Source organism: Pleurodeles waltl, chromosome 4_2, assembly GCF_031143425.1.
Source record: "Pleurodeles waltl isolate 20211129_DDA chromosome 4_2, aPleWal1.hap1.20221129, whole genome shotgun sequence".
Lineage (NCBI taxonomy): Eukaryota > Metazoa > Chordata > Amphibia > Caudata > Salamandridae > Pleurodeles > Pleurodeles waltl.
The window spans coordinates 770,015,771-770,038,160 of NC_090443.1; the positions used below are offsets into that span (position 1 = coordinate 770,015,771).

Consider the following 22,390-nt stretch of genomic DNA (forward strand, 5'->3'; position numbering starts at 1 on the left):
TCCAAGACAGATCAGGCACAGAATACGGAAAACCGGTCAGATTGTTACTGTTGTAATTAGACAACGAGATGTTGCATCTTTAGGATTCTGGTAAACGACCAAAATGTTTATGAGGAAACCATCACAGAGACTAAGCAAAACAGAGCAATACAACATTTGAAAGTTAAACATTGACCTCCTTAAAACCGATTGGTCATTAAAAGTACCTAGGCATAGGAAAAAGAGGACTCTTGAGCGACCTTTCAAGTATAGAAGTGAGGTGGATAAGTAGAAAAGCAGGAATGATATTTTCACTGAAAGTTCATGTAGGAAAGTACCATCTTGCCTGGCATGTTACCCCCATATTTCACTGTATATATGTTGTTTTAGTGTATGTGTCACTGGGACCCTGCCAGCCAGGGCCCCAGTGCTCATAAGTGTGCCCTGTATGTGTTCCCTGTGAGATGACTAACTGTCTCACTGAGGCTCTGCTAACCAGAACCTCAGTGGTTATGCTCTCTCTGCTTTCTAAATTGTCACTAACAGGCTAGTGACCAATTTCACCAATTCACATTGGCATACTGGAACACCCTTATAATTCCCTAGTATATGGTACTGAGGTACCCAGGGTACTGGGGTTCCAGGAGATCCCTATGGGCTGCAGCATTTCTTTTGCCACCCATAGGGAGCTCTGACAATTCTTACACAGGCCTGCCACTGCAGCCTGAGTGAAATAACGTTATTTCACAGCCATTTACCACTGCACTTAAGTAACTTATAAGTCACCTATATGTCTAACCTTCACCTGGTGAAGGTTGGGTGCTAAGTTACTTAGTGTGTGGGCACCCTGGCACTAGCCAAGGTACCCCCACATCGTTCAGGGCAAATTCCCCGGACTTTGTGAGTGCGGGGACACCATTTCACGCGTGCACTATGCATAGGTCACTACCTATGTATAGCGTCACAATTGTAACTCCGAACATGGCCATGTAACATGTCTAAGATCATGGAATTGTCACCCCAATGCCATTCTGGCATTGGGGAGACAATTCCATGATCCCCAGAGTCTCTAGCACAGACCCGGGTACTGCCAAACTACCTTTCCCGGGGTTTCACTGCAGCTGCTGCTGCTACCAACCCCTCAGACAGGTTTCTGCCCTCCTGGGGTCCAGCCAGGCCTGGCCCAGGAAGGAAGAACAAAGGACTTCCTCAGAGAGAGGGTGTTACACCCTCTCCCTTTGGAAAAAAAGGTGTCAGGGCTGGGGAGTAGCAGCCTCCCCCAGCCTCTGGAAATGCTTTGATGGGCTCAGATGGTGCCCATCTCTGCATAAGCCAGTCTACACCGGTTCAGGGATCCCCCAGCCCTGCTCTGGCGCGAAACTGGACAAAGGAAAGGGGAGTGACCACTCCCCTGACCTGCACCTCCCAGGGGAGGTGCCCAGAGCTCCTCCAGAGTGCCCCAGACCTCTGCCATCTTGGATTCAGAGGTGTGCTGGCACACTGGACTGCTCTGAGTGGCCAGGGCCAGCAGGTGACGTCAGAGACTCCTTCTGATAGGATCTTACCTGTGTTACTAGCCTATCCTCCTTCCTAGGTAGGCAAACCTCCTTTTCTGGCTATTTAGGGTCTCTGCTTTGGGGAATTCTTTAGCTAACGAATGCAAGTGCTCATCAGAGTTCCTCTGCATCTCTCTCTTCACCTTCTGCCAAAGGATCGACCGCTGACTGCTCAGGACGCCTGCAAAACCGCAACAAAGTAGCAAAGACGACTACTGCAACCTTGTATCGCTTCTCCTGCCGCTTTCTTGCCTGTTTCCTGGTGGTGCATGCTCTGGGGGTAGCCTGCCTCCTTTCTGCACCAGGAGCTCTGAAGAAATCTCCCGTGGGATGACGGAATCCTCCCCCTGCAACCGCAGGCAACAAAAGACTGCATCACCAGTCCTCTGGGTCCCCTCTCAGCACGACGAGCGTGGTCCCTGGAACTCAGCAACTCTGTCCAAGTGGCTCCCACAGTCCAGTGACTCTTCAGTCCAAGTTTGGTGGAGGTAAGTCCTTGCCTCCCCTCGCTAGACTGCATTGCTGGGTACCGCGTGATTTGCGGCTGCTCCGGCTCCTGTGCACTCTTCCAGGATTTCCTTTGTGCACAGTCAAGCTTGGGTCCCCGACACTCTAACCTGCAGTGCACAACCTTCTGAGTTGTCCTCCGGTGTCGTGGGACTCCCTTTTGTGTCTTCGGGTGGACTCCGGTTCACTCCTCTTCCAAGTGCCTGTTCCAGTACTTCTGCGGGTGCTGCCTGCTTCTGTGAGGGCTCCCTGACTTGCTGGGCGCCCCCTCTGTCTCCTCATCCAAGTGGCGACATCCTGGTCCCTCCTGGGCCACAGCAGCATCCAAAAACCCTAACCGCGACCCTTGCAGCTAGCAAGGCTTGTTTGCGGTCTTTCTGCGTGGGAACACCTCTGCAAGCTTCTTCACGACGTGGGACATCCATCCTCCAAAGGGGAAGTTCCTAGTCCTCTTCGTTCTTGCAGAAGCCACACTTTCTACCATCCGGTGGCAGCTTCTTTGCACCCAAAGCTGGCATTTCCTGGGCATCTGCCCTCTCTCGACACTGTCGCGACTCTTGGACTTGGTCCCCTTGTTTCACAGGTACTCAGGTCTGGAAATCCACTTTGGTTGCATTGCTGGTGTTGGTCTTCCTTGCAAAATTCCCCTATCACGACTGCTGTGCTCTCTGGGGAATATAGGTGCACTTTACACCTACTTTTCAGGGTCTTGGGGTGGGCTATTTTTCTAACCCTCACTGTTTTCTTACAGTCCCAGCGACCCTCTACAAGCTCACATAGGTTTGGGGTCCATTTGTGGTTCGCATTCCACTTTTGGAGTATATGGTTTGTGTTGCCCCTATACCTATGTGCTCCTATTGCAATCTACTGTAACTTTACATTGCTTGCATTACTTCCTTTTGCTATTACTGCATATTTTTGGTATTGTGTACATATATCTTGTGTATATTTGGCATGCTCATACTGAGGGTACTCACTGAGATACTTTTGGCATATTGTCATAAAAATAAAGTACCTTTATTTTTAGTATATCTGTGTATTGTGTTTTCTTATGACATTGTGCATATGACACCAGTGGTACAGTAGGAGCTTTGCATGTCTCCTAGTTCAGCCTAAGCTGCTCTGCTATAGCTACCTTCTATGAGCCTAGGCTGCTAGAAACACCTCTTCTACACTAATAAGGGATAACTGGACCTGGTACAGAGTGTAAGTACCCCTTGGTACCCACTACAAGCCAGGCCAGCCTCCTACAGTTCACAATTATGTGATTTTGACCAGTCTGAAAAAAAAAAAAAAAAACTTGGAGACTTAAGTTCTTATCCCAGCTTCAGCAGTTAATTAGCAATCTCCCATTCAAGGTATATCAATTGGTCTCCATGTTCCTTAAAACTGTAATTGTGCAAAATACACAATGGAGTGAGCTATGCGCCATTAAATGTAGAGCACCATTTATTCAGAAGGGTTTCAAAGATTTTCTTTGATATTGTGGGTCCTATTGCCTATACCGCACAATAACCTGCAACACAGGCAAAAATGAAAATGTCACTTACCCAGTGTACATCTGTTCGTGGCATCAGTCGCTGGAGATTCACATGTTCTGCATAACTCGCCATCTGGTGTTGGGTCGGAGTGTTACAAGTTGTTTTTCTTCGAAGAAGTCTTTCGAGTCACGGGACCGAGTGACTCCTCCTTCTGTCTCCATTGCGCATGGGCGTCGACTCCATCTTCGATTGTTTTCCCCGCAGAGGGTGAGGTAGGAGTTGTGTTGTAGTAATAGTGCCCATGCAATGGAGTGACTAAGTATGTACCTATTTAAGGTTAAAATAATATATACAAAGATGAAGCTAACTTCCGAACTGCTACAGGCTCCCAGGGAGGCGGGTGGGCACATGTGAATCTCCAGCGACTGATACCACGAACAGATGTACACTGGGTAAGTGACATTTTCAGTTCGATGGCATCTGTCGCTGTAGATACACATGTTCTGCATAGACTAGTAAGCAGTTATGTCCCCAAAAGCGGTGGCTCAGCCTGTAGGAATGGAAGTGGTTTGAAATAATGTTCTTAACACGGCTTGACCTACTGTGGCTTGCTGTGCGGATAGCACGTCTACACAGTAGTGCTTGGTGAACGTGTGTGGCGTAGACCATGTGGCTGCCTTACATATTTCTTGCATTGGGATGTTCCCTAGAAAGGCCATGGTAGCACCTTTTTTTCCTGGTTGAGTGTGCCCTTGGTGTAATGGGCAGTTGTCGTTTTGCTTTAAGGTAGCATATTTGGATGCATTTAACTATCCATCTGGCTATACCTTGTTTTGATATTGGGTTTCCTGCATGAGGTTTTTGGAATGCAATAAATAGTTGTTTAGTCTTTCTGATGTTCTTCGTTCTGTCAATGTAGTACATTAATGCTCTTTTGACATCTAATGTATGTAGTGCCCTCTCAGCTACGGAATCTGGCTGTGGGAAGAACACTGGTAGTTCCAGTGTTTGATTTAGGTGGAACGGTGAAATAACCTTTGGTAAAAATTTAGGATTAGTCCTTAGGACGACTTTATTTTTGTGTAGTTGTATAAAAGGTTCTTGTATTGTAAACGCCTGAATTTCGCTTACTCTTCTTAGAGATGTAATGGCGATGAGAAATGCAACCTTCCAGGTTAGGAACTGTATTTCGCAAGAGTGCATGGGTTCAAAAGGTGGACCCATGAGTCTTGTTAAGACAACATTTAAGTTCCATGAAGGAACAGGTGGTGTTCTTGGTGGTATAATTCTTTTAAGGCCTTCCATGAATGCTTTAATGACTGGTATCCTATATAGGGAAGTCGAATAGGTAGTCTGCAGGTATGCAGATATTGCTGCAAGGTGTATTTTAATGGAAGAGAAGGCTAGGTTAGATTTTTGTAAGTGAAGCAAGTAACCCACTACATCCTTTGGAGTTGCGTGTAAAGGTTGGATCTGATTATGATGGCAGTAGCAAACAAACCTCTTCCATTTACTTGCATAGCAGTGCCTAGTGGACGGCCTTCTGGCTTGCTTTATGACTTCCATACATTCTTGGGTAAGTTGTAAGTGTCCGAATTCTAGGATTTCAGGAGCCAGATTGCTAGATTCAGCGATGCTGGATCTGGATGTCTGATCTGTTGGTTGTGTTGTGTTGTGTTAACAGATCCGGCCTGTTGGGCAATTTGATGTGGGGTACTACTGATAGGTCTAGCAGTGTTGTGTACCAGGGTTGCCTTGCCCAAGTTGGTGCTATTAATATGAGTTTGAGTTTGTTTCGACTCAATTTGTTTACCAGATAAGGAAGGAGAGGGAGAGGAGGAAAAGCGTAGGCAAATATCCCTGACCAGTTCATCCATAGGGCATTGCCTTGGGACTGCCTGTGTGGGTATCTGGATGCGAAGTTTTGGCATTTTGCGTTCTCCTTTGTTGCAAACAAGTCTATTTGAGGTGTTCCCCAGAGTCTGAAGTAAGTGTTTAGAATTTGGGGGTGAATTTCCCATTCGTGGACCTGTTGGTGATCTCGAGAGAGATTGTCTGCAAGTTGATTCTGGATCCCTGGAATAAACTGTGCTATTAGGCGAATGTGGTTGTGAATTGCCCATCGCCATATCTTTTGTGCCAGCAGGCTCAACTGCGTTGTGTGTCCCCCCCTTGTTTGTTTAGATAATACATTGTTGTCATGTTGTCTGTTTTGACAAGAATGTATTTGTGAGTTATAATTGGTTGGAAAGCCCTTAATGCTTGAAAAACTGCTAGCATTTCTAGGTGATTTATATGCAGTTTTGTTTGATGTACGTTCCATTGTCCTTGTATGCTGTGTTGATCGAGGTGTGCTCCCCACCCTGTCATGGAAGCATCTGTTGTTATTACGTATTGTGGCACTGGGTCTTGGAAAGGCCGCCCTTTGTTTAAATTTATACTGTTCAACCATAGAAGCGAGAGGTAAGTTTGGCGTCTATCAACACCAGATCTAGAAGGTGACCCTGTGCTTGTGACCATTGTGATGCTAGGCACTGTTGTAAGGGCCTCATGTGCAGTCTTGCGTTCGGGACAATGGCTATGCATGAGGACATCATGCCTAGGAGTTGTAATATCATCTTTGCTTGTATTGTTTGTGTTGGATACATGCGTTGTATGATCTTGTTGAAATTTTGAATTCTTTGTGGACTTGGAGTGGCTACTCCTTTTGTTGTGTCTATTATGGCTCCCAGGTATTGTTGTACTTTGCACGGCAAAATGTTGGATTTTGCAAAGTTGACGGTGAAACCTAGTTTGTAGAGGGTTTGTATGATTTGATTTGTGTGGTGTAAGCACTTTGTTAGTGAATTGGTTTTGATTAGCCAGTCGTCTAGATACGGGAATACATGTATTTGCTGCCTTCTGATGTGTGCAGCCACTACTGCTAGACATTTGGTAAAGACTCTTGGTGCGGTTGTTAAACCAAAAGGCAATACTTTGAATTGGTAATGTATTCCTTTGAATACGAAATCGTAGGTATTTTCTGTGCGATTGATGTATTGGTATATGGAAATACGCGTCTTTGAGGTCTAGGGTGGTCATGTAGTCCTGTAGTTTTAGCAATGGTAACACTTCTTGTAGCGTGACCATGTGAAAGTGGTCTGATTTGATGTAGGTGTTTAGTATTCTGAGGTCTAGGATTGGTCTCAGTGTTTTGTCCTTTTTTGGTATTAAGAAGTACAGTGAATAGACTCCTGTGTTTGTTTGTGTGTTTGGTACTAATTCAATTGCATTCTTTTGCAATAGTGCTTGAACTTCTATTTCCAGAAGTTCGGAATGTTGTTTTGATAAATTCTGTGCTTTTGGTGGTATGTTTGGAGGGAATTTTTGGAATTCTATGCAATAACCATGTTGGATAATTGCTAAGACCCAAGTGTCTGTAGTTATTTCCTCCCATGCTTTGTAATAATGACCTATTCTTCCCCCCACTGGTGTTGTGTGGAGGGGGTGAGTGACATCTGAGTCACTGCTTGGTTGTAGGGGTTTTGGGGCTTTGAAATTTTCCTCTATTCCTAGGGAATTGCCCTCCTCTGTATTGACCCCGAAAGCCTCCCCTGTACTGTCCCTGGTAGCTGGACGGTGTTGCCTGCGAGGTGCTGGCTTGTGTGGCCTGACCCCGAAACCCCCCTCTAAAGGGTGTCTTGCGGAAGGTGCTGTAGGTTCCTCTGCTCTGCGGGGAGTAGAGTGCGCCCATGGCTTTAGCAGTGTCAGTGTCTTTTTTTAGTTTTTCGATTGCCATGTCCACTTCTGGTCCGAACAGTTTTTCGTTGAATGGCATATTGAGCACTGCCTGCTGTATCTCTGGTTTGAACCCAGACGTTCTTAGCCATGCGTGCCTTCTAATGGTCACAGATGTATTAATTGTTCTTGCAGCTGTGTCTGCTGCGTCCATAGAGGATCGTATCTGGTTATTTGATATGTTCTGTCCTTCCTCAACCACCTGCTTTGCCCTCTTTTGTAGTTCCTTGGGTAGATGCTCGATGAGGTGTTGCATCTCATCCCAATGGGCTCTGTCATAGCGCGCAAGTAGTGCTTGAGAGTTAGCGATGCGCCACTGGTTTGCAGCTTGTACTGCGACTCTTTTCCCAGCTGCATCGAACTTGCGGCTCTCCTTATCTGGGGGTGGTGCATCCCCAGATGTGTGGGAGTTGGCTCTTTTCCGAGCTGCTCCTACTACGACGGAATCTGGTGGCAGCTGTGTGGTGATGAAAACAGGGTCTGTAGGAGGTGCCTTATATTTCTTTTCCACCCTTGGCGTTATTGCCCTACTTTTGACCGGCTCCTTGAAGATTTCCTTTGCGTGCCGAAGCATACCTGGCAGCATAGGCAGGCTTTGGTAGGAGCTGTGGGTGGAGGAGAGGGTGTTGAATAAAAAGTCATCCTCGACTTGTTCTGAGTGGAGGTTTACGTTGTGGAATTGTGCCGCTCTAGCCACCACTTGAGAATATGCTGTGCTGTCTTCTGGTGGTGAGGGCTTTGTTGGATATGCCTCCGGACTGTTGTCCGACACTGGGGCGTCATATAAGTCCCAAGCGTCTTCATCCTGGTCACCTTGGCTTATGGTGGTGTGAGCCGGGGACTGTGACGGAGTTTGTGCTGGTGAGACGTTAATTACAGGTGGAGGAGAGGGTGGCGGAGTCACCTTTTTCACCATCTTGGTTTGTGGCGCCTGGTCGGTTTGAAACTCCAGTCTCCTTTTTCTCCTAATAGGGGGAAGGGTGCTTATTTTTCCTGTTCCCTGCTGTATGAAAATACGTTTTTGCGTATGGTCCACTTCGGTGGATTGCAGCTCTTCCTCAAACCTATGCTTTCGCATCTGAGAGGACAGTGATTGCTCCTCTGTATAAGAGCCTGGACCTGGGTCGGTTACGGGTTGTTTCGGCACCGAAACCCTGTCTGTATGTTTTTTCGGCTCCGAGGTGGCTTTTTTCTTTTTTGGAGTCGAAACCTGTCGGCGTCGATCTTCGTCGGTGCCGCTGTCTCGGCGTCGAGCCGTTTCTACACCGCTATCTCGGTGTCGTTGCTTTTCTCCAGCACTTTCTCGATCCCGAGAAGGCTGCGTGCCGGTGTCTCGACCGGAGTCGGACGATCTCGGCACTGTTTGGGCCTTTTTCGGTGCCGATGGTCGGTCACCGAATTTATGGGTGGAGCCATGGCCTGGTGGCAGTGGCGTCCCCTGGGCCTTGTCACTTTTCTTATGTGTTGTTTTCGATGTCTTACTCACGGTTCTTTGATCGTCGAATTCCTCGGAGTCCGATTCGTGGATCGAAAAGGTTTCTTCTTCCTCTTGTTCCTCGAACTCTCGGTGCGCTGTCGGCGTGGACGCCATCTGAAGTCTCCTGGCTCGACGGTCACGGAGTGTCTTTCGGGACCGGAACGCGCGACAGGCCTCGCAAGTCTCCTCACTGTGCTCAGGTGACAGACACAGGTTACAGACCAAATGTTGGTCTGTATACGGGTATTTGTTGTGGCATTTGGGACAAAAACGGAACGGGGTCCGTTCCATCGGCGTTGTTCTACACGCGGTCGGGCCGACCAGGCCCCGACGGGGGATCGAAAACTACCCCGAAGGGCACCGGAGCGCGTCGACCTTCGATGCGGTGTTGAATCTAACTACGCCGATCCCGAACGCAACAATACCGACGAAAATCTTCCGATATTTACTAACTTTCCGTTCCGAAACTCGGAGCGACAGGAACACGTCCGAACCCGATGGCGGAAAGAAAACAATCGAAGATGGAGTCGACGCCCATGCGCAATGGAGACAGAAGGAGGAGTCACTCGGTCCCGTGACTCGAAAGACTTCTAAGAAAAACAACTTGTAACACTCCGACCCAACACCAGATGGCGAGCTATGCAGAACATGTGTATCTACAGCGACAGATGCCATCGAACACAAAATTATATATGGAAAATGTCACTTACCCAGTGTACATCTGTTTGTGGCATTAGTCGCTGCAGATTCACATGCTGTGCACAGTCCGCCATCTGGTGTTGGGCTCGGAGTGTTACAAGTTGTTTTTCTTCGAAGAAGTCTTTGAGTCACGAGACAGAGGGACTCCTCCCATTTCGACTCCATTGCGCATGGGCGTCGACTCCATCTTAGATTGTTTTGCCCGCAGAGGGTGAGGTAGGAGTTGTGTATGCTAGTAATAGTGCCCATGCAATGGAGTGAATGCGTATGTACATAATAAAGTTTTAAGTAATATATTTACAAATGTACAAATGTTTAAGATCTACTTCTAAACGGCTACAGGCTCCCGGGGAGGCGGGTGGGCGCATGTGAATCTGCAGCGACTAATGCCACGAACAGATGTACACTGGGTAAGGGACATTTTCCGTTCGATGGCATGTGTAGCTGCAGATACACATGCTGTGCATAGACTAGTAAGCAGTTATCTCCCCAAAAGCGGTGGTTCAGCCTGTAGGAGTCGAAGTAGTTTGAAATAATGTTCTTAATACAGCTTGACCTACTGTTGCTTGTTGTGCAGTTAGCACATCTACACAGTAGTGCTTGGTAAATGTATGAGGCGTAGACCATGTTGCTGCCTTACATATTTCGTTCATTGGAATATTTCCTAGAAAGGCCATGGTAGCACCTTTCTTTCTGGTTGAGTGTGCCTTTGGTGTAATAGGCAGTTCTCTTTTAGCTTTAAGATAGCAGGTTTGAATGCACTTAACTATCCATCTAGCAATGCCTTGCTTTGAAATTGGATTTCCTGTATGAGGTTTTTGAAAGGCGATAAATAGTTGTTTTGTCTTTTGAATTAGTTTTGTTCTGTCAATGTAGAACATTAGTGCTCTTTTGATGTCTAATGTATGTAGTGCTCTTTCGGCTACCGAATCTGGCTGTGGGAAGAACACTGGTAATTCTACCGTCTGATTTAAGTGGAACGGTGAGATTACTTTTGGTAAAAATTTAGGATTGGTCCGTAGAACAACTTTATTTTTGTGTATTTGAATAAATGGTTCTTGAATGGTAAATGCTTGAATTTCACTCACTCTTCTTAGAGATGTGATGGCAATTAAAAATGCAACTTTCCACGTTAAGTATTGCATTTCACAAGAGTGCATGGGCTCAAAAGGTGGACCCATGAGTCGTGTTAGGACAATGTTGAGGTTCCATGAAGGAACTGGTGGTGTTCTTGGTGGTATAATTCTCTTTAGGCCTTCCATAAACGCCTTTATGACTGGTATCCTAAACAATGAAATTGAGTGCGTAATTTGTAGGTAAGCAGAAATTGCCGTAAGATGTATTTTAATGGAAGAGAAAGCTAGGTTCGATTTTTGCAAATGTAGTAAGTATCCTACTATTTCTTTTGCAGATGCGTGTAAAGGTTGAATTTGATTATTATGGCAGTAATAAACAAATCTTTTCCACTTATTTGCATAGCAGTGTCTAGTGGTAGGTTTTCTAGCTTGTTTTATGACCTCCATGCATTCCTGTGTGAGGTCTAAGTGCCCGAATTCTAGGATTTCAGGAGCCAAATTGCTAGATTCAACGATGCTGGATTTGGATGTCTGATCTGTTGTTTGTGTTGTGTTAACAGATCTGGTCTGTTGGGTAGTTTGACATGAGGTACTACTGAAAGGTCTAGTAGTGTTGTGTACCAAGGTTGCCTTGCCCATGTTGGTGCTATTAGTATGAGTTTGAGTTTGTTTTGACTCAACCTGTTTACTAGATATGGAAGGAGAGGGGGAAAAGCGTACGCAAATATCCCTGACCAGTTCATCCATAGAGCATTGCCTTGGGATTGATCTTGTGGGTACCTGGATGCGAAGTTTTGGCATTTTGAGTTTTCCTTTGTTGCAAATAGATCTATTTGAGGTGTACCCCAAATTTGAAAGTAATTGTTTAGTATTTGGGGGTAAATTTCCCATTCGTGGGTTTGTTGGTGATCTCGAGAGAGATTGTCTGCCAACTGGTTCTGAATCCCTGGAATAAATTGTGCTATTAGGCGAATGTGGTTGTGAATCGCCCAATGCCATATTTTTTGTGTTAGGAGGCACAACTGTGTCGAGTGTGTCCCTTCTTGTTTGTTTAGATAATACATTGTTGTCATGTTGTCTGTTTTGACAAGAATGTATTTGTGGGTTATTATGGGTTGAAATGCTTTCAGCGCTAGAAATACTGCTAACAGTTCTAAGTGATTTATGTGAAAGTGCCTCTGATGTATGTCCCATTGTCCTTGGATGCTGTGTTGATTGAGGTGTGCTCCCCACCCTGTCATGGAAGCATCCGTCGTTATGACGTATTGTGGCACTGGGTCTTGGAAAGGCCGCCCTCGGTTTAAATTTGTACAGTTCCACCATAGAAGCGAGATGTATGTTTGGCGGTCTATCAACACCAGATCTTGAAGTTGACCCTGTGCTTGTGACCATTGTGATGCTAGGCACTGTTGTAAGGGCCGCATGTGCAATCTTGCGTTTGGGACAATGGCTATGCATGAAGACATCATGCCTAGGAGTTTCATTACCATTTTGACTTGTATCTTTTGTGCTGGATACATGGCCTGTATTACCTTGTGAAATGTTTGAACCCTTTGTGGACTTGGAGTGGCAATCCCTTTTGCTGTGTTGATTGTCGCTCCTAAGTATTGCTGTGTTTGACACGGCAAAAGGTGTGACTTCGCGTAGTTGATGGAGAAACCTAGCCTGTGAAGGGTCTGTATGACATATTTTGTGTGCTGTGAACACTGTCTTAGCGTGTTGGTTTTGATTAACCAGTCGTCTAAGTACGGGAACACATGTATTTGCTGCCTTCTGATATGTGCAGCTACTACTGCCAGGCATTTTGTAAAAACTCTTGGCGCAGTTGTTATTCCGAATGGCAACACTTTGAATTGGTAATGTATTCCTTGGAATACGAACCTTAGGTATTTCCTGTGTGAAGGATGTATTGGTATATGGAAATACGCATCTTTTAAGTCTAATGTTGTCATGTAATCTTGCTGTTTGAGCAGTGGGATTACGTCTTGTAACGTGACCATGTGAAAGTGGTCTGATTTGATGTAGGTATTTAGTGTTCTGAGATCTAGTATTGGTCTCAGAGTTTTGTCCTTTTTGGGTATTAGAAAGTACAGTGCGTAAACTCCTGTGTTTTTTTGTAGATTTGGTACTAATTCTATTGCGTCCTTTTGTAGCAATGCTTGAACTTCTAGACCTAGAAGATCTATATGTTGTTTTGACATATTGTGTGTTTTCGGTGGGACGTTTGGAGGGAATTGGCGAAATTCTATGCAATAACCATGCTAAGACCCAAGTGTCTGTTGTTATTTCCTCCCAAAGTTTGTAAAATTGGCTTAGTCTTCCCCCCACAGGTGTTATGTGATGGGGTTGTGTGACTTGTGAGTCACTGTTTATTTTGAGGAGTTTTGGGGCCTTGGAATTTTCCTCGATTTCTTGGGAATTGGCCCCCTCTATATTGTCCCCGAAAACCTCCCCTTTGATATTGACCCTGGTAAGTAGACCTTGTTTGTGAGGTTGTGGTTTCTGTGGGTTGACCTCGAAACCCTCCTCTAAAAGGTGTTTTCCAAAATGTGCCTCTGCTCTGCGGGGAGTAGAGTGCGCGCATGGCTTTGGCTGTATCGGTGTCTTTTTTGAGTTTCTCAATGGCAGTGTCAACCTCCGGCCCAAACAATTGCTGTTCATTAAATGGCATATTGAGCACAGCTTGTTGGATTTTCGGCTTGAACCCTGAAGTGCGCAGCCATGCGTGCCTTCGTATCGTGATTGCAGTGTTTGTCCTTGCAGCTGTATCTGCTGCATCCATAGAAGACCGTATCTGATTATTTGAGATACTTTGTCCCTCTTCTACCACCTGTTGCGCTCTTTTTTGGAACTCTTTGGGTAATGTTGCATTTCATCCCAATGAGCTCTGTCGTCTCTTGCCAAAAGTGCTTGTGAATTGGCAATACGCCATTGATTTGCTGCTTGTGCTGCAACCCTTTTTCCCGCAGCATCAAATTTGCGGCTCTCTTTGTCTGGAGGTGGTGCGTCTCCTGAGGTATGAGAGTTGGCTCTCTTACGAGCTGCCCCGACAACTACTGAGTCTGGTGTTAGTTCTGTTGTAATATAGATTGGATCTGTTGGCGGTGGCTTGTACTTTTTCTCCACCCTTGGAGTTATGGCTCTGCCTTTAACTGGATCCTGAAATATTTGCTTTGAATGTTTTAGCATTCCTGGGAGCATGGGAAGGCTTTGGTACTGGCTATGGGTGGAGGATAGGGTGTTAAACAAAAAGTCATCCTCAATTGGTTCAGAATGTAAGGTGACGTTGTGAAATTCGGCTGCCCTTGCGACCACCTGTGTGTAGGATGTACTGTCCTCAGGTGGTGATGGTTTTGTGGGATAGGAGTCTGGGCTGTTGTCAGACACTGGAGCATCATAAAGGTCCCATGCATCAGGATCATCCTGACTCATTGTAGTATGAGCTGGTGAGTGCATCAGTGGTGGAGTTGTTGCTGGTGATGCATGTATTGACGGTGGTGAAGACGGTGGGGTTGTTTTCCTTGCCACTTTTGCCTGTGGTTGCTTGTCCTTTTGTTGAAAGGCAAGTTTCCTTTTAATTTTGATTGGGGGAAGAGTGATTATCTTCCCTGTGTCCTCATGAATATGAAGCCGTCTTTGCGTGTAGTCAGGCTCTACAGCTTGAAGCTCCTCTCCAAATCTATGTAATTGGGAGGTTAATCCTTGTTCCTCTGTATAGGAACTAGTTTTCGGCTCAGAGGCTGGATGTTTCGGAACCGAAACTTTTTCGGAAGTCTTTTTAGGCTCCGAAGAAACCTTCTTTGTTTTCGGCGTGGTGTCTCGGTGCCGAAATTCTTCGGTGCCGCTGTCTCTGTGCCGAAGTTTCTCGGATGACTTCGACACCAGCATGCCCTTTTTCGGTGCCTTGGATCGGTCACCTAGTTTTCGGGTTAAGCCATGGCCTGTTGGCGGTGGCGTCCCCTGGGCTTTTGTGTACTTCTCGTGAGTCTTGATTTTCGACGTCTTACTCACGGTTTGGGGTGTTTCTTCGGCGTCGAGTTCTTCAGAATCAGACTCGCGGATGGAGAAAGCTTCTTCTTCCTCCTCGAAACGTTCTTGACCTGTCGGCGTGGACGCCATTTGTAGTCTCCTGGCTCTTCGGTCTCTCAGCATCTTCCTCGACCGAAACGCTAGACAGGCTTCACAAGTATCCTCCTTGTGCTCGGGGACAAGCACAAGTTACAGACCAGATGCTGATCCGTATACGGATACTTGTTATGGCATTTTGGGCAGAAGCGGAATGGGGTCCGTTCCATCAGCCTTGAAGTTGCACGTGGCCGGGCCGACTAGGCCCCGACGGGGGATCGAAAAAACCCCGAAGGGCCACCGGAGCTCTTCAAAATTCGGTGTCGATTTGTTCTAACTAACCCGATACCGAACGCAAACAATACCGACGATTTTTTCCGAGATTCTAACTAACTTTCCGACCCAAAACACGGAGCGAAAAGGCACACGTCCGAACCCGATGGCGGAAAAAAATCAATCTAAGATGGAGTCGACGCCCATGCGCAATGGAGTCGAAATGGGAGGAGTCCCTCGGTCTCGTGACTCGAAAAGACTTCTTCGAAGAAAAACAACTTGTAACACTCCGAGCCCAACACCAGATGGCGGACTGTGCACAGCATGTGTATCTGCAGCTACACATGCCATCGAACATATATATATATATATATATATATATATTTTTTTTTTCATATATTCTCTTTAACCCTTTCGCCTTCTCCTCCCTATAAAGGCCATAAAAAGAAAGATCTTTCCTGTAAACACAAATAAAAAGGTACACAACAGTAGCCATGTCGATGCACCACTAGAAATTTAGTTGGGATGGAGTACACTGAACAAAACTTGAATGACCATAATCGAAGCATTGTATACAGCTTGAATAATCCTAACTCACTAGAAAAAGTACTTTATGGGTACTAAACGTCCAAACAACGACAACTGTTTCAAAGAGACGAGGAGGCGTTTTTTTCAAAATAAGTTTTTGTTCTCTCAGAAACATGCTGGTATATATGCTGTTCGTAGATGCCACTTCAAATTACTGTCCACTACTTCCAACAATGCTTTCTGGGGTCGTTAATATTCTGTTGTAAAATGAATAGGTAAAGCGCACTTACACACATGAGTGGTTCTTCTGTCATTCTCCCAAGATACTTTTTTTGCTGTTTTTCGTTTCCAGCGATGATGACTGGCATTTGCTATAAAAGAGCATTGCATATTAGTTTCATTGCCAAACCAACGTTCTGTGATTTTCATCCATGTTATGATAGAGAGAAAAATTAATCTACTTGCCCCGAGAGAATTTGCTTCAATGGCAGTTTGAATCCCTGTACATCCATAAGCTATTTCTTCAGTAATAAGGCAAGAATCAAAAGTACTGAGACCGAGGCCACCTATTACAGATAATAAAAACACATGAGATTAAATGCATCTCTGGTGTAAGTATGCTCTAGAAATAACAATGATAAGGTGGTTGTTTTGTTTAATTAAACATATACCCTTATTAGACCAATCTGGTCATTGTTGAAATGTGAAAAGCAAGCATAAAACAGTCTCCTAGTGCTGACATGTAAGCATAACCTTATGAGGTTTTGAAAGGTAGAGTTATTAGGAAATTTCTCTTTAGTCAGTCCATTACCAATTAGTGGGGGACTTCTTGGTAGCAGGGGTGGGGTGACCGAAAACGCAAGGCAGATGCTTTAAAGCTAAAAATACACACTGTAGATACAACTGTGAAATCGCTTAAGCTTAAATACCAGAGTTGTAAGTATTTCAAACATTGGATCAAAAGAGCACAATACTCTGTTCTCGGGCACCTCACACCTGTGTTCCTCCGATTCAACAGGTACACTTGCCACAGTGTACACTAGACAGAATCAGTACCTTACCTAATAACTACGGATTAGGCAGCAGACGAAGGTTTGGGAGCCAGAAGCTCTGGAATGTGCAGAATTTCTGGACTAAGAGCTTTTAATACAGCTCACAAAATGAAACGCAATTACTTGCCTAGTTGCCACACTGGTTTGAGAAAAAACACTCGAAATTTCAAAGACGACTCTGGTGGAGAGCTCCCATATCATAAAGGCTGCATATCCATAGGGATATAGAGCTTTTAAATCCTGGCCCCTTTTGGTCACTTTTACCATAAATAAAAGAGGAGTGAAGAAAGTTATTTCTCACTTTTTCTAGTGGTCTATTGGACAGCAAGAGAAAGTTGAATCAATATTTTAGCAGTTGACTGAGGTCTTAAATAAATGGCAGATACATTTCAACCTTTAGGTGAATATGAAGAACCTGGGGGATGCATAATGAATGTTCAAGTCACACCCACTTACCCTGGGGAAACACCAGGCTCAAAATGAAAAACGTTCTGAAGTTCAAGGCTCGTCATTTTACATATGACAGCCTAAGAAAAGTAGCCTTCTAGGTGAGCGGATCTATCAAACAGGCTGCCATGACTGCACATGGTTTTTACATTAACACTAGCAAATCTATCTTAAGATCACGTTCATGTGTAAAAAAAAAAAAAAAAAAAAAAAAAACATGCATACAATGTCAAACAAAATGTCATTTTTGTGACTCCCTGGATAAAACAAAATGCTAACCGGTCATGTTTCATGTGCCACCATCACAGATCATTATTTTAAGGAACCAACCTAAAAAAATGTGTTCGCTAGCCGAAAGAGAATCAATATTTCCCAACACCAAGGATCAAACTCCGATAATCTGTGGAGTACTGCACACCCGATCAGCAACTGTAGGAAGGGAAGACACATTCTGCAGTCAGAGACTATTTTCAGAGAAAGGTCTGGCACTCTGTACTCTGGCATAGAAAGGCAGCTCAGGAATAAAAACTCGCTGATTACTGAAAGTCAAGTAGAAGATGGAGATGCTCCTGAATTTCAGAAGTGCATTCTTACGTTTTGAACTAGAGCAAAGGAATACCTTTTCTTCTAAACCAATTGATGATGAATAAAGAAACCTCAAGAACAGCCCTGACCACAGACCACCAATAACCAAACTAAACAAAGTCATTTGGAGGTTCCTTAGGAGAGTTAAGAGTTTTTTGGGCAACCCACTTAAGCTTTTTTCCATTTGTCTCTCACGAGAACAACTGTGTCAGTGTCATGTCCGCCTTCCTTTTCTAGAGTCTCTTTTTAGGCAATTTGAGGTCCTGGCATCTTTTGACAGTGAAGCTGTAGCTTTTCACCTTGGGGTCAACTGCTTTAGGTTGTGCAAGATCATACTCGAGATGGACTCAGCCTTCCAAATTCTTCTTGTGCTATGGGCATTATTAGTCCTGAGAAGAAAATGGATTATCATCTGATAAACATTCAAGAGAATTTGGTCATAGTGTGATCAATCCCAGTGGTCCTTTTGGGTTAACTTTACACTATATACTCACCACAGGATGACAAAGAAAATGTAAAAAAAATGCTGTTCTTCGATATTTGCAACTCCAAACATGGGTCCCAAAAGGCACACAAACACTTGCAATTCGAATGACCATGGATGGAAGCCTTTTTATACTGACAAATAGGTTCCTTTATGATGGTGTGAATGACAATTTATTCTTTAAATCATGTTCTGATTTATCAAACAAGACAAAAAATTGATTTACCGCAGCTTTCTGGAATGTGACTATTCATCAGACCAAGCTCCCAAGCCCGTTTTATCAGAGGAACAGGATACTAAAAACAAAGAAAGACAATAAAAATGGTGTTCCTTGATTCTGTCAGATATTCAACAAGATGCTATACAACAAAGCTTACCTCTCCAGTTTTATCATATTGGGCTGCCACTGGAATGATCTCGTCCCTTGCAAATTTACGAGCAGTTGCTTGAAACTCTTTCTGCTGTTCTGTTAACTCTAAATGAAAACATAAATAATGCTAGAATTAAAGCTTTGGTGGCTCCTTTATCAGCCCACCTGTGTGCTTTTTTTTTTTTTTAAATCGAGAACAATGTGTTTTTTAAAACCTGTTTTCCATAGTAAGCTCTGTCCTACAGGACTTTCTTCCCATAAAAGAAATTCTGCTGAACAGTAGACACAAGGTCTGTCTTAGGGCGTAGACAGTTTCACGAGGCACCTATCACCATACGCTAAGAAACACTATGCAAGCTAACAATTGGCACAATATAAACAATTTACACCACATGCATCCAACATGTAGTGAATATCCCTCAATCATCCTCATGCAAACATGGAAACTTATGTAGATGACAAAATACAACCAAACACACACCATGGTCATGCACCACAGCAACATACACCATAGAATCTCTACAATAAATCCAGCATAACCAAACCACTCCTCAACCACAAATTGTATCACAAGTATCTAACTGGACTCTGATGACTAAGAGGCATGTTACGCTGAGTGTGCAGTGTACAACAAATGTTTCAATGAAGAAAACCGCAACTCTTACTGTACACCCATCCTTGAGCATGAAAGAACAAGATACTAACCTTCAGTAACGCTTTATCTGGTGGAGGCCTTTAAGGAACCTATTTACAATTGGAGACTTAAAAAAAGGAAGGATGACCAGGCAACCTAAAACATGTAGAGATACCAGAGAAGTAACCTTTGAGTGTCGACAGCAGAGCTCTGCTGGGCCAAAAAATGTATAAACAGGAGATTCAGAAAGCGGGGCAGAAAGGGGGTCAACAGAATTGTCTGTGCACCATGCTACAAACAACAACAGGTACATACCTTTTTAGTAGAGGGACGCCAGCTTGCCAAGATAAAGTTACAGACTTCAGGCGGAAGGTCAAAAGCTGTCAACTGACACCACTCACTCTCCATTCAAGAAGGCGGTGAGTGGACAGGTTCGGGTGGAGACCCCTCCACTGGTGCTGCGGCTGAAGATCCTCCAGAGGAGGCAGTATGATTGGAGGCTCCATGACCATGTTCAGCAACCAGGGATACAAAACTGTCCGTGCCCTGCCTGAAGCCACAAGGATAACTTGGGCCCGGTCGTTCTTGATCTTCTTGAGTACTTTAGGCCGAAGTGGTATGGGTGGAAAGGCGTACAGGAGACCAGAGTTCCACTCAAGACGAAAAGCGTTGCCGAGCGATTGCAACCTTAGAAACTCCCACACGCAATACTGCCGGCATTGTGCATTCTCCGTAGAGACAACCAAATCTAATAGAGGCTCTTCCCCACTGTTGAAAGACCTTGTGTCACCTCTGGATGGAGACGGCATTCATGACAGACTAACCATTGTCGCCTGAGTCTGTTCGCTCTGACGTTCAAAGAGCCTGCAGGAAGATAAAGCATCAGGGAAATGCCCTGATGTTCCAGCAACGCCTAGAGGCGCAAAGCCTCTTGACAAAGGGTCCACGGGCTCACTCCGCCCAGCTTGTTGCAGTACCACATGGTGGTGGTGTTGCCCATGAACACCTGCACTACCTTCTCAGAGAGGGAAGAAATGCTTTCAATGCTAGTCTAATCTCCTAGACCTCAAACAAGTTGAGTTTGGACTACACCTGAGACCAGGCTCCTCCGATCTCTGCCTCTCTTAAGACAGCCACCCCACCCCAAGAGTGAAGCATCTGTCACTATGGTCAGATTTAGTTGGGGGAAGGGAGAGGGCTCTGCCTTTGGCCCAATCGCGGTTTGTTAACCACCACAGCAGACCATGCACAGTTCCCTCAGACATGCACCATGTCCGAGAGATTCCCCTGGTGCTGTGCCCACTGGAACATCAGGTCCCACATATGGCATCTGGCAGGTGTCACTACCAGGATGTAAGCCGGTCCATGAGGCCCAGCAGCCTCCGAGTCATTCTCATCAAAATCCAGGATAGAGGCTGAAACATCTATCATAGCCTGAATATCCTGGACTCACTGCACGGGAGGATAAGCCAGAAACTGCACTGTGCCCAGAACAGCCCAGATGAAAGGGAGCATCAGAGAGGGAATCAGGTGTGACTTCAGCACATCTATAGGCAACCCCAACGAATGTAGGAGATCCGCTGTAGTCTGGAAGTGGGAGATAACAACCTAGGGTGAGCCTGACTTCAACAGCCAGTTGTCGAGGTAGGAGAAGACTAAAACCTCTGACCTGCGCAGATGAGCTGCGACCACTGCCATCACCTTGGTGAGCACCCAAGAGGAGCTAGTAAGGCCAAAAGAGAGCACAGTGAACTGAAAGTGCTTGTGGTCTACCATGAATCACAAGTAACATCTGTGGGCAGACAGGACGGGGAAATAAAAATAATTGTCCTGCAAGTCCAACAATACCATCCAGTGTCCTGGGTCCAGGGCAGATAAAACCTGAGCCAGAGTAATCATTTTGAACTTCTTCTGAAAGAGAATGAGGGATCAAAGTTCTAGGATAGGGCGGAGATCCTTGTCCGTTTTGGGCAGAAAGCAGCGGGAATAACAATCACAACACACTTGTGTCCCTCTCTATGGCTCCCTTGGCTAAGGGGGCTGAAACTTCCTCTCAGAGAAGTGCCAAGTGATCCCCAGTCATCTGAGCGTAGGATAGTGGCATGGATCGAGAGGTAGTCCTGAAGGGTAGGGAGTAGCCCCCTTAGACTATCTGCAAACCCCACCTGTCTGACGTGATGGACTGCGGGCAGAGCAGACGACTGCAAATCCTGCTTCGGACTTTCCCCTGGTAGGTAAGTGTCAGACTAGGGCGGTTCGGAGGCACCAATGAGCAGAGGGGAAGGGGGAGGAGACTGGCCAGACCACTGGCACCCTGATCCAAGAGGGCTGTGGCTCTCACGTCCCTGGCCACGCAGAGGCTAGGCAGCATGTGCGGAATGTGCGGCATGGCGGCTGTAAGGGAACAGATGTGGTTGGGCACTCCTCCTGTAGCTATGAAAAGGGAGAAAGCAGACGTAGGTGGATGAGGGACTGCCGCGATGCCTAAGGACCTGGCTGTAGCACGAGAATCCTTGAAGCACTTGAGCGCCGAGTCTGCTTTGTCTCCATCAAAACGTAATGTCTGTTATGTTGGCTTGGACATTCCCTGAAAAGCCGGATGTCTTTAATCAGGTGTTCTGCCTAAGGGCCACTGTTGAAGCAATCGCTCTCTCAGTGAGTTGGTCATATCGAGTCCACATCGAATTATGAATTTTGCTGCGTCTCTCCTGTCAGCAACTGCTTTGTAAAGTACAGACCGGGCCCTCCTCAGGGACCTGTGGCAGCACTTGCACAAACGTATTGCACATGGTGTGGGTGTAACGCCCCAAAAGGTATGCAGTGTTCATAGACCGCAATGCCAGGCTGGCGGAACAACACATCTACCCAAGTGTGTTCAGCGTCTTTGATTCCCTCTCCGGGTGTGCGTGTGGAACATCCCCGGGGAAGTGGAGGCTTAGATAACCAAGCTCTCAGGGGTGGGGTGTTGCATCAGGAAACCTGGGTCACAACGATGGCGACGGGCCCCCTGTGCTGGGCTTGGACTAAGTACAGAAGGACTTCTGCAAGGGCTTCATTAAAGGGGAGAATGGTTTCAGAGGATGAAGCATCTCTGTCAGGAGTTTAGTCCTGACTCCCACTGAAGGCAACTCAAGGTACAGGACCTGGGCCACTGTCTGCACCACCTTCCAATCTGAAGCTCCCTCCTCTGCAGCCACAGTAGGGGGAGAAAGCATGCCAGTATCTGGAGAGGTATCCAGTCTACTGGCTTCAACCAGGTCCATGAGCCAGTCCATGGGGTCTTGGAGCTGGTATTCTAAAGGGTCCAGTGACACCTCCTCTTCTTTACCGAACCCTAGCTCATAATATTAGGGCTCAGAATCCGATATAGGGGGCAGGGCCCCCATTCTGGCACCATACA

The 22,390-nt window shown here is 45.8% G+C and overlaps 1 protein-coding gene across 1 annotated transcript in view; it reads right to left on the reverse strand.

The window, feature by feature from the left end:
* Positions 1–22,390, reverse strand: part of ACADM (acyl-CoA dehydrogenase medium chain) — a 258,751-nt gene that overhangs the window by 170,535 nt on the left and 65,826 nt on the right. The window contains exons 3-6 of the mRNA XM_069232418.1: positions 18,364–18,461; positions 18,213–18,282; positions 15,884–15,984; positions 15,709–15,789 (exon numbers count right to left, since the gene is read on the reverse strand). Of these exons, the coding sequence (XP_069088519.1) occupies positions 15,709–15,789; positions 15,884–15,984; positions 18,213–18,282; positions 18,364–18,461 (350 nt within the window). The remainder of the gene's footprint in view (positions 1–15,708; positions 15,790–15,883; positions 15,985–18,212; positions 18,283–18,363; positions 18,462–22,390) is intronic.